At 32.6% G+C, this 11022-nt stretch overlaps 1 protein-coding gene across 2 annotated transcripts; it reads right to left on the bottom strand.

Annotated features, from left to right (window-relative positions):
• Positions 1-7229: 7229 nt before the first annotated feature.
• On the bottom strand, positions 7230-9499 carry LOC107938840 (squamosa promoter-binding-like protein 9). Of its 2 annotated transcripts, none has more exons than XM_016872082.2 (3): positions 8924-9499; positions 8154-8263; positions 7230-8028 (listed from the first exon to the last, which is right to left on the bottom strand). In XM_016872082.2, the coding sequence occupies exons 1-3, from the start codon at positions 9301-9303 to the stop codon at positions 7424-7426; spliced, it is 1095 nt and encodes a 364-aa protein (XP_016727571.1). In that variant the 5' UTR covers positions 9304-9499; the 3' UTR covers positions 7230-7423.
• Between the last annotated feature and the right edge of the window lie 1523 nt (positions 9500-11022).

The following is an 11022-nucleotide window of genomic DNA, read 5'->3' as shown; positions in this document are numbered from 1 at the left end:
TTATAAACTTACCACGGACGATGAAAAACGAAACGGGACGGCTAATCGACAACTTTAGTTTTCCCCCGATCCAAATCTGATTTTCTCTTTTCTTGATCTAAATTAAAATAAACTAAACTTATTTAATAAAATATTCAATCAAATTAATCCAAAAACACATAAATGGGCAAATTACACTTTTGCCCCTAACATTTCACATTTTTCACAATTTAGTCCCTATTGCACAAAACACAAAATATGCAAAATTTCAACTCACCTATGTTAGGTCGAATGTTCCTAGTGTCCATACAAGTCCATATATTTCATTTATTTTACATATTAGTCCCTCAACTTATTATTATTTTTAATTTAGTCCTAATTACTCAAAATCATCAAAAATTCCAATACAAAACATGTTAACCCAAAACATATCTTTCATATTTCATTATGAAATAACAAAAATCACAAGCTTTCAAAAATGGCATAACTCAAAATATTCATCAAAATCAAAAATTCAAGCAGGGGTCTTGTAGATAACTTAGCAACGATCTCAAAAACGTAAAAATTATCAAAAACCGAGCTAGTTACATACCTTGATTAAGCTTGAATATGGCCGAACCTAGGTTTTCTTTTTCTTTTATTTTGTTTCGGAAAAAACACAAATAATAACACATATAATGGCTTTTATTTTTATGTTATAATATAACATATATTAACTTAATACTTAATTTACATTTTTAACCTTTATAATAAAATTATAAAATCATTATAATCATGGTCGTTACCGTCCACTCTAATTTTCAATGGTCTAATTGCTTCATAAGTGATTCATATTAATAAGACAAGTTCAAATAAGCACTTTCACATTTAACCACCAAATTTTCATTTTACGCGATTAAGTCATTTTATTTAATCGAACACTCAAACGACAAAATTAAAGCACGAAAATTTCACAGATATAAATTCACACATAATAAACACATAAAATAATTTTTAAATATTTTTCTGACTCGGATTTGTGGTCCCGAAATCACCGTTCTGAATAGGGTCTAAATCAGGCTGTTACACTAGCCTCTTGCAAGTAAGTCAACTTGAGGGTTATTCTTGATAATTTTTGTACTTTTGGGACCCCTAGAGCTTAATCTAGCTATTGAGGAAACTATTTTGTGAAATGATTGATAGTTTAGAGACTTACCATGAAAGGATTTATATGTTTGCTAAGTTTTTATGGAAGAAAATGAGTCTTGGTTGTTGAGTGAACAACTTTTATGACAGGACTTCTCATGAAAACCCTAATAGGACCATTTTGTAAAGTTTGTAAAATAGATAGTAATGTTGTGAAATATTGAGAATTTGGGGTGGTCATTAGAAAAATAAATGGTCGGTTAGGCTTGGCTAATAAAGAAATTCAACAAAAATCAATTTTCAGGCCTAAGGGTAAAATCATAATTTTTGCGAAGTTTAAGGGCAAAACAGTCATTTTACCAAAGCATGAGTCTCAAGTTGAATTGAATGATTTGTGTATTAAGTAAGCTAATTTTCGACATTTTAGATTAAGAGAAATGTGATTCGAGTCTTGATTGAGGGAAGAACAAAATTTACGAAGATTAGGCTCGTTCCCATCATTTTGTGCCAAGGTAAGTACATATGTAAATAATGTGTCATTGTAGCTTACTTTTAGATTTTTTATTTTTACCATGTATCATAATCTACTTAATACCATGAAATTATAAATAATGCGATATAAGAGTAACCTACATTATGAACAAGTACGACAGCATCAAGTTAGATACGAGATCCCGTCGAACCTCAGAAATAGTATAGGATACAAAAGGTAAGTCATGAGAAATTGAGTGGTCTGAACTCATGAGTTGAGTATGAGTTCATGAGACAAGTGAAATATGTAATGTGGGTCCGGGTACTGACTTTGTCTGCAGACCCGTGAGTAGCTCAATGAGCGAGCATTACATGATAGAGCTATGGGTTCCGGGTATTGACTTGGTGAAAAGGCCCATGAGTAGCTCAATTATGAAAGTATTACAAAGTACGAGGTAGCCTTGGCTACTTGTATAGTACTTAGGAGTAAACTATTCGTGTATACATTGGTATTTCTGAGTGTTCAAAGGGGCAACTCGATGAATGGATTGGCGATACTTCCAATGAGGTATGTCAATAGAGAGAATGAACTTGAGTTATTTTTCGGGTAACTATAGGTATGTATACTAAACTCTCGAACGAATACCTTAGTATGTGATGAGATGTAGTAAGTATGTGTAAAAAAAGGAAGAGCAAGATAGTGAGGCTAAAATGATATATCATTTAAGTATGATAAGCCATTGTTTGACGAATGTGTTTCTAATTACACTTATTTGCATATATGTACTTTTTAAGCTCTCATGCTTACCCTTTTTCCTTTCCATTTCCTTTTAGTGCCGCCAAAGTAGTTCGAGGATCGTCGCCTACATCGGAGAAGCCAGTTGCACTATCCTTGAAACACTTGGTATAACTAGTTTTATCATTTTGATTATGGCATGTATAGGAATCTTTGATTTTATTTTTCTGTCACATTGTTTTGAGGCCAATGATGTTGGCTTGTTTTAGCATTTGACTCATTTTGTATAAGGCCATAAAAATGGCTAATATTGTAAGTCATTATATGAATGCAAAATAGTCTTTTGCGAATGTGAAATTGTTGACATGGTTAAATTTGTGAAATGTATGTAGGCCTTAGCTATGGTTGTTGGTTGAGAACTCATATTAAATTAGACCTTGATATGTTGATTAGTATTAAATTTTGTTTCAGGGTGGCATAAGGCTTGGTAAATAGCCTTATATTGTCCACACGGGCGTGTTTCTAGGCCGTGTGTGACACACGGCCAGCCCCATGGGCGTGCTGTCTGGCCGTGTGTCCCTGCACGTAAATTTTACAAGTCAGTATCCATGGTAGTAAACACACAGGTATAGACACGGCTGTGTGTCTCAACCGTGTGAAGGGCACAGTCTAGCACACGGGCGTGTGCCTTGGCCATGTGCCCCAAATTGGATGCTGAGTTTTTAGACACGGGCATGTCAAAGCCGTGTGAGGGACACGAGTCATAGACCCGGGCGTGCGCAAGGCCGTGTGAAAACCCCTGTAGGTTCGAATTTAGAATTTAATTCAACGGGCATGGGACACGGGTGTGTCCCTAGGTGCTTAGGTCGTGTGTGCCACACGGGCCATCAGCACGACCATGTTCAAGTTCCAGACGGGCGTGTTGCCCATCCACACGGGCGTGTGCCCTGTTTCTAAGGTCATTTTCCTAGTGTTGATTAAAGGACCCGAATTGGTCCCGAGTGATTTCCTAGAGATGCTTTGGGCCTTATAGGCCCCTGATAAGAAGTTTTGGAAAAGTTTGAAAAAGTTTTGAATTAAATCAAGTCTTGATGACTCATAAATGTTTGAATGCATGTGTTTAAGTTTAGTAATGCCTCGTATTTTGTCCCGACGTTGGGCATGGGTGTGAGGTGTTATAATATAAATCGAAGTAAAATCCCGTACACTAATCCTATAGCATGTCAACTATACCCGACTCTATTTGAAACCGTTAATAGGGTATTCAATGTTTCAAACATATATACATGGTTCATATATCATAGTTTAATACATTACAAATTCACATCATGCCAAATCAATTTCATACCATTTCATATTCTCATATGTATAGTATCATATTTTTCACAAGTTACTAACTATTTTATACTTACATATTCTTGAGACAGGTGAGATCATTACCTTAAGCAAGCTAATTGTAACAAGCAAATAAATATATATTGGAATTTAATCATGAAAACACAAACCGAGATAATTACTCATCTACAACCTTCACATTTCCTTTATCTTGAGATAGCCCGATGTCGTGTACGATAATTTGATTATAGAAATGGTATTAGTTTTCACCTAGTCACATGAAAACACATCAGTTAAACATAATTTGCATTTTATTCATTCGAGTCTCTATATCCAAAATGCTCATATTTTCCGATATTTAGCATCGAATCAAAATTTAATTTCATATTTTTCATCAGGGACCCCAAGCTTTCAATTTATCACATGATTTTCTAATAGCTTTAAATTTATTCAATTTAATCTCTAATGTCACAACATTAACTATAGCTTAATTGAATTTCTAATCAATTCCAACATTTTTCTTTACTTTTCAACTTAGTTCTAACATGCTCAAAACTCATACTCCAAATTCTCATCAAAATTAAGCTTAATTTCACAAAAAAAAAAAACTACTAATAGTAACTTGACCTGTACTCAACAACTCGATACTCTAAAACTTGAGTTAGATTAATCAAGCTCCCATAGTCAAGAATTCATAAAAATTTCAAACAAAAGACAGGCATACCTTAAGAAATTATGAATCAAATGGCTGTAGAAACTTAACAATTTTTTTTCTTTCTTTTCTTTTGTAAGGGATGACAACAAGTTGAGGAACAAGACAACTATTGTTTTCTCTCTCCTACTCACATGTACATATACATGTTATTAGGATTAATTAAACTTAAATTAATATAATAATGAATAGCTAAGGTTTATCATTAAGCTAATTAGTGGGATCGGATGGAAGAGATTATTCCATCCCATTAACTAGGGCATAATTAGGGTAAAATAGTTATTAGGTCATTGGTTAAATTTCTATATAAGTCCTTTTGCATTTTTTAAATTAAAATTTAATAGTAATTGCACTTTTACAATTTAGTCCTTGTACTATAATTAATGATTTTCTCGATTTAATTACTTGATCGACCACTAATATATTTTTACACTAAATACAAAAATCATTCTATTCATAATTTCACTGACTCGGTTTACGAAATTGAGATCAAAACTGCATTTTTCAACATCGATTAAAATCGAGTCGTTACATTATGAACCATAATCAGCTAGAAACAACCGACCTAAAATCTTCCCATGGCCCAAGCATAAATTTATTTTCATTCTAACAGAACATCGAATGAGTAGCAGCCAAAACCCAACAGAATTTAATAATTTAGACTTAATCGCTAATCTATAATTTGAATATTGAAAGAATGTTAATGTAAAGCTCAACTTATAATTTAAGTATGGTAGCTCAATTTAAAAGAAAAGATTAATGTAAATTTGAATAGAATTCTAAGCATAAAATAGATAAAAGATTTTATTTGCTAATTATCACTTAATTATTTCTTAGAGTTATATACCAATTAGAAGTGAAGTTTAGTTAAATAAATAGCATCTAATAGTTAGACATATTGAATCAAGTAGTAACTAAAAGAAATAGCCAATAAAAAGAATGAAGATTATTAGCAGTAACAAATTAGAAATATATCTCAATTACAAATGCTTTTATAACAATTATGATTTTTCGTTAGCACTATATTTGAATTATTATAATATTTTATATATGTTAATTAGCTATTATTTTAAATAATGGTACTTTACATTAATTATACGAAGTAAAATTATATTATATATTGAACATGTTAAAATTGATTTAGTTATGATTTAATTTTTATTATAATATTTGAATGTTAAAATAAGTTAATAATTTTAAATATATTTAATAATTCAAATAAACATATTATTTTACACTAATTTTTATAATTAAAAATATAACATTTAAAAAAATTAAAGGCATAAAATCATACACAACACATGTAACATTAGAAACTAATAAAAAATATAACATGTAATGTTATATTTATCAATTTTAAAAATTTTCTGTTACAATATTTAAAAATTTTCTAATATTTTTAAAATCTTAAATATTTTGATAAAGCTTTGGATATTGCTTTTCTAGGTAGAACTTCCACTTTTCCACAGAAAAGAACTTGAAGCCTTGAAGGACAGCGCTTTTCTTCTTCTTTTTTTCTCTTTAATTTTATTCTCTGAACCAACAATTAGTTTTCAGTAAATTTTCATTCTTAATTTTATTGGCTACTACCTTTGAACATATTTTTAATAATAGTTATGCTTAAGGGTCAAATTCACAAATCTACTTTAAAATCTAAAATTCTTTCATCAGAACAACCAGTAAAACAGTAACTATGTTTTGCCTTTTTCCCTTCATCATTTGCATCATCAGTTTATATTTCAAAAAAAGGTATAACGCATCTTTCAAGTTGACTTTTTGCTTCTTTTTTTTTATAGAAACGACAACTTCGTATATAGATAAGTATGAAATTGTATCTCGAAAAATCATTAAAAGTAGGAAGTAGAAACATATCTCCAACACACTTAAAAAACTACTGGACTACTTATACCCCAACTCTGCACACCACCTCAGGACAACCCAGCATCCAAAATATATGTTTGAATTTAGCGCAACCCCAAATTATAAAATAAAATGTAAATTATATTTATGCTAAATAATAAATAAGTATTTTTTATATTAAAAATAGAATAAATAATAACAAAGAAAGGATTGACAGGGTATAAAAATAAAGTACCCATGGCATTGGAGCTTTGAACTCCGCTGTCAACATTTTGGAGTTCAGTAAAATTGAAATATCAATCTGAAGCTGAATTTTAGTGGAGTAACGTTTTACTCTTGGAATTTCAGTGCCACTAGGGCATAAATTTTATAGTCCACTTTTAAATATGATATAACGGGTTGGTTTTTGATGGAATTAATGAGTTAATTGTGTTTTTAAAATTTCAGATCAATTTAAATATTTTTGGATTCTAGCCACTTTCATTCTAACTATTAAGCAACTTTTTGACTTTTGTCACTTCACGTTTAGGTATTCATGAATCACCTTTTAAGTCATTTCGAGTTTTAGAATTGAATTATTGATTTTTTTATGGTGAATCATATTGGGTCTAGCATGGGTTCAAATTGAGTTTTCAAATTTAAATTAAAATGATTGTGAAGGGAGTAGAAGATTGTGGTTACGTTGATATCTGAAAATGAAGAGATTCCGATCAACACACAAACAACTGTGATGAAGCAAGAAGCTGAAGAGAGCTATGTGAGACCACTCAATATAATTGCAGAGATCAATGCCTCGTTCAGCGTGATTGTTGAAGCCGGCTCATGTTAGGATTTCATGCCTACTTTTTATTGTCTACAAAATTTGAACCTTTGTTTTCTCTTTAAGAATGCAATCTCCCTTACCATAGCTTTTTACCATACCATGAGGTAAGCTATTTCTAGTTTCCAGATTATGAAAATCATGTTCTAGAGAAATAGTCACTGAAACGTAGAGTAGCTTTCAGTTCATCATAGGCTAAAACTTTTCTCACCTATTAATCATGTTTTAACCATAGGCACACACAACATGATGGGGTAGTTTGGGTTTTTAACAAACTCCATCCCAAAAAGGAAACGATAATGCCAGAAACACCATAAATCACACACTAAATAAGACTGGGCACAAAAACTGACCAATATTTGCAGGAATGATTATCACAGCAGACTTAGAAGGATTGGTGATTATGCTGCATGGAGGTGTCATCCGCATTAGATGGCTCATGCTCCATGTATTGCCCCCTGCTTTGGTGAGACAACTGAAGTCCCCCGGTCAATTGACTGTTAATAGGCTCTGGGATTTGAGGCAGCATATCCTGGGAGCGACTACAGGAGTGGTTGCCCTTGAAACCCCAAGAGGCATTTGAGTAAGGATTCGTAACTGCACCATGAGGCATTGCTGGTTGAGACATTGAACAAAGCTCGGAGTTGATCATGTCATTTAACCCAAGAGTCAATCCCTGATTTCTGAAGCCCCATGGTTGATTTGATAGAAGAGAGAGAGCACAGTTTGAGTCAACAACTCCCGTGAAGCATTCTCCCGGAGGAATCCGGCCACTAGGAACACCAGTTCCCCCTGGTAATTCCTGCCTGTAAAGGTTAGGTGGAGGATTCTCTGAGTTGTTTTGACATGGATGTGGAAGCAACCATCCTGTTCCAGTGTATTGATTTCCCGGTACATGTTCCGATGATCTTGATGTTAGCCACACATCCCTTCTGGAAAGCCTTGGATAGGCTGTGAAATCCATGATAAAGCTTCCACCTCTGCTGCTTTCTGCATCATAAGCATCAAATGGGGACACCATAATTCTCACACACAAAGCAGGAGCTGCAAGTCATTCCCTTGCAATTTACCATACAAAGAAGAGTTTCAAAAACAACATGTGACAACAATCTAACCGATAATAGACGAAGAAAGCCGGATATAACGAGAGGATAATAATGATCCCGGTGGTGGTTTCCTCCGTCGCTCATTGTGACCTGCTAACCGTCTACGGCAACTCCGTTTCCTTTGGTCAAATTCAGGAAGCTGATGAAATCTGGATAGATGCTACCACAAAGGAAAATCAAACCCAACAAGAACGAGAAACAGTCGAGCATGTAACCAAGGATAATTCCTCTTTTTGCTAACAAGTATGTAAGGAACACCTTTTTCCAGCATAATGAAGCAGACAATTAAACAGTTTCGAAGTAATTAATTTTAACTGTCAATGTAGGTTGCTATTTCTAAAATCGGTCATCGATTTTATACAATGCCTAAACTACTAATAATCTGACGACATATTAGCACACAATAATCCCACAAATTCTAATCTATGCTCTTCATTACCACAAAAGGAAGTGATCAGTGTCAAAATGGAACCAAGTTCCAACTAAATAGCCTCCCAAATATGTCCCTAAATAACAGACCATACAACATTGTGGCAAAATCTAAACAGGTTGCCAAAAGCCAAATAAGTAACCAAATATTACACTAATATAATCTCCATCATGCAAATCCAAACACAAAGGACCAAAAACATCAAGCACAAAGTACTAAGAACCCACAATCTGACCCTTTTCATAACAATTAACAAAATAATCATTACAAGCTCTTCAATGAACTACTACTACAAAGGAAAGGGTGAAAATTGGAAGAAAAAGAAAGGAGCAAAATGGAGGAGGCAGACCTGCTACATTGCTGGCAAAATCTTTGCTCAAGACCAGCAACAATGACTTTAGCTGCCTTAGAGTGCATACCACAAACCTTATGCCTTGAATAGTAAGCTTTTGCATCAGTCAGATCCACTTTACACCCTTCTACTTGACATCTTGGAGGCTGACCACCTTGCACCACTCCACCCCTGGCCTTCTTACCCGACCCGGATGAGCTTGAAGACCCGATACCTGACTTGAGTGGAGTCCCCATGGTCGTACCACCACCGGTGCCAGCAGCTGATGTATCCTCAAAATAGATTTTTTGACCAAATTTCAAGCCGTTGAGTGACTCAGTGGAGGAGTTGGAGGAAGAACCACCTGAGTCTGTCAAAGAGCCCGAACCCATTTCCATGAGCTCTGCCTGCCTACAGCCCGTTCATGGGGTCTTTTTTCTTTATTTTTCGTGGGTCATGAATAATAATGATAAACAAAAACTCTTTTTTCTTATCTCAATATACAACACCCAATCAAAATAAACCAAAATGTTAGTAAATGGATTTAATTTTCAATAATCTGAATAGAACTTGAAGCTAAAAGTTAGGCACCTGACACTGAAACTGACCCCATGCCAGCAAGGAGAGTCTACTCTATTCTCAGTCTCTCGGTCACTTAAAAAAGTGAAATAAAATAATAATTTAAAAAGAAAATGGAATTTGACAGTGGCCTTTACTCTTTTCGAAAGAGGCATTATTTTGTAGAAATGACTGTATATATATTTGAATAAATTAGCAATAAATTCTATAATTACTACGTTATCATTTGTAGCCCTCCCAAATCTTTTACTTATATAGTAAAGATAATGAAAAACAAAAAAAATATCCATTAACCTTTTACTTAAAAGTAAGTTTTAAAATACTTTAATAATGGGATATTATAGGAGTATTATGTGAGAGAATGATGTGACGGCCAAAAATTGACACTTAATTGTATTAGTTTAGTACAATCAAAAGATGTGAAGAGACACTGTTTAAAAAATCCTGCAACAGATTTTGTGCAGTGAAGCACTGACAATGGCAAACTGTAATTTCCAATGTCTCTCCCTAAATTTGTTTTTATTTTATTTTCATCCTTTCCAGATTTGGGAGAGGTGAAGCTTCACTGTTTACTTATTGCTTGATGAAATTTGGGGAAGCTGAATAAAAAAAGTTGTAATTTTTTTTCTGGAATTTAATTTCTTGTTTCCTTTAAATATATATATACTTAATAAAAAATTAATTTATAATTTACTTAGAACATTTGATATTATTTTGGAAAGTGAATTCGATAAAAATACGTGCTGTTTTTGTTAAGTAATGATTTTTTATTGCGTTTTATAAATTTATTAAAAAATAAATATTAATCAAGAATTTTAAAATTATTTTATATGAGTGAAAATCGAATTCACAACTGTAGGAGAGAAATTTTTACTATTTCTTAACCCTAAAATTTCGATGTCCAGAAAAGTACAACAAAGCTTGAAGGGACAGAAAGACAACTAGTAATTAAACTATTTTTTTTAATGTCTTATAGTTGAGAGTGACCTTTTTTTATTTTAATTGTTAAAGAGAATTTCTATTTAGGGTCTAAAGGCAAAAGACATGGTAATTGTAAGTATTGGATCTAAACGTTTAATCATTTTTCTATTGTAAAATCTTTAGAATATATGAAAGGGAAGTAAAAGAATGGTTCCTATTTTTTATTGCTTATTTATTTTGATGGACCCATTATTTGTTGGAGGTAAGAATTTCAAATTTAATTGAATAATATAAAAAAGAAAAACAAAAGGAAGAATAAGGATCCAAAGATGAAAGACAATCTTTTTCCAATTTTATAATTGGTATAATTCTTTTTCTCTTTTCTGTCAAATCATGGGTCAATCCTTAAATCCAAAACCTATGGGTAATACCGACACTCACAATCAGTACGGACCGATGGTGAATGGTAGGGAGAGCTTTAATATATTATCTATAATATTTGAAAGGGTTTTTTTTGCTTAAATAATATAAAAAAATTATTAAATTGATATGTTGTTAAAATTAAGTATCAAATTAAATATTTAAATGAGTGTAGAGTGGTACATAGGCTGTATATT

This window comes from Gossypium hirsutum, chromosome A01, assembly GCF_007990345.1.
Source record: "Gossypium hirsutum isolate 1008001.06 chromosome A01, Gossypium_hirsutum_v2.1, whole genome shotgun sequence".
Classification (NCBI taxonomy): Eukaryota; Viridiplantae; Streptophyta; class Magnoliopsida; order Malvales; family Malvaceae; genus Gossypium; species Gossypium hirsutum.
This window is presented reverse-complemented; position numbering and strand designations above follow the sequence as displayed.

What these genes read in the sequence shown, in the direction of transcription:
- LOC107938840 (XM_016872082.2), bottom strand. Translation starts at nt 9,303, where the DNA reads ATGGAAATGGGTTCGGGCTCTTTGACAGACTCAGGTGGTTCTTCCTCC. An exon ending in TTTTGCCAGCAATGTAGCAG is followed by an intron (nt 8,264 to 8,923) that starts GTCTGCCTCCTC and finishes ATTTGACCAAAG; the next exon opens with GAAACGGAGTTGCCGTAGAC. An exon ending in GCTTTCTTCGTCTATTATCG is followed by an intron (nt 8,029 to 8,153) that starts GTTAGATTGTTG and finishes CTTATGATGCAG; the next exon opens with AAAGCAGCAGAGGTGGAAGC.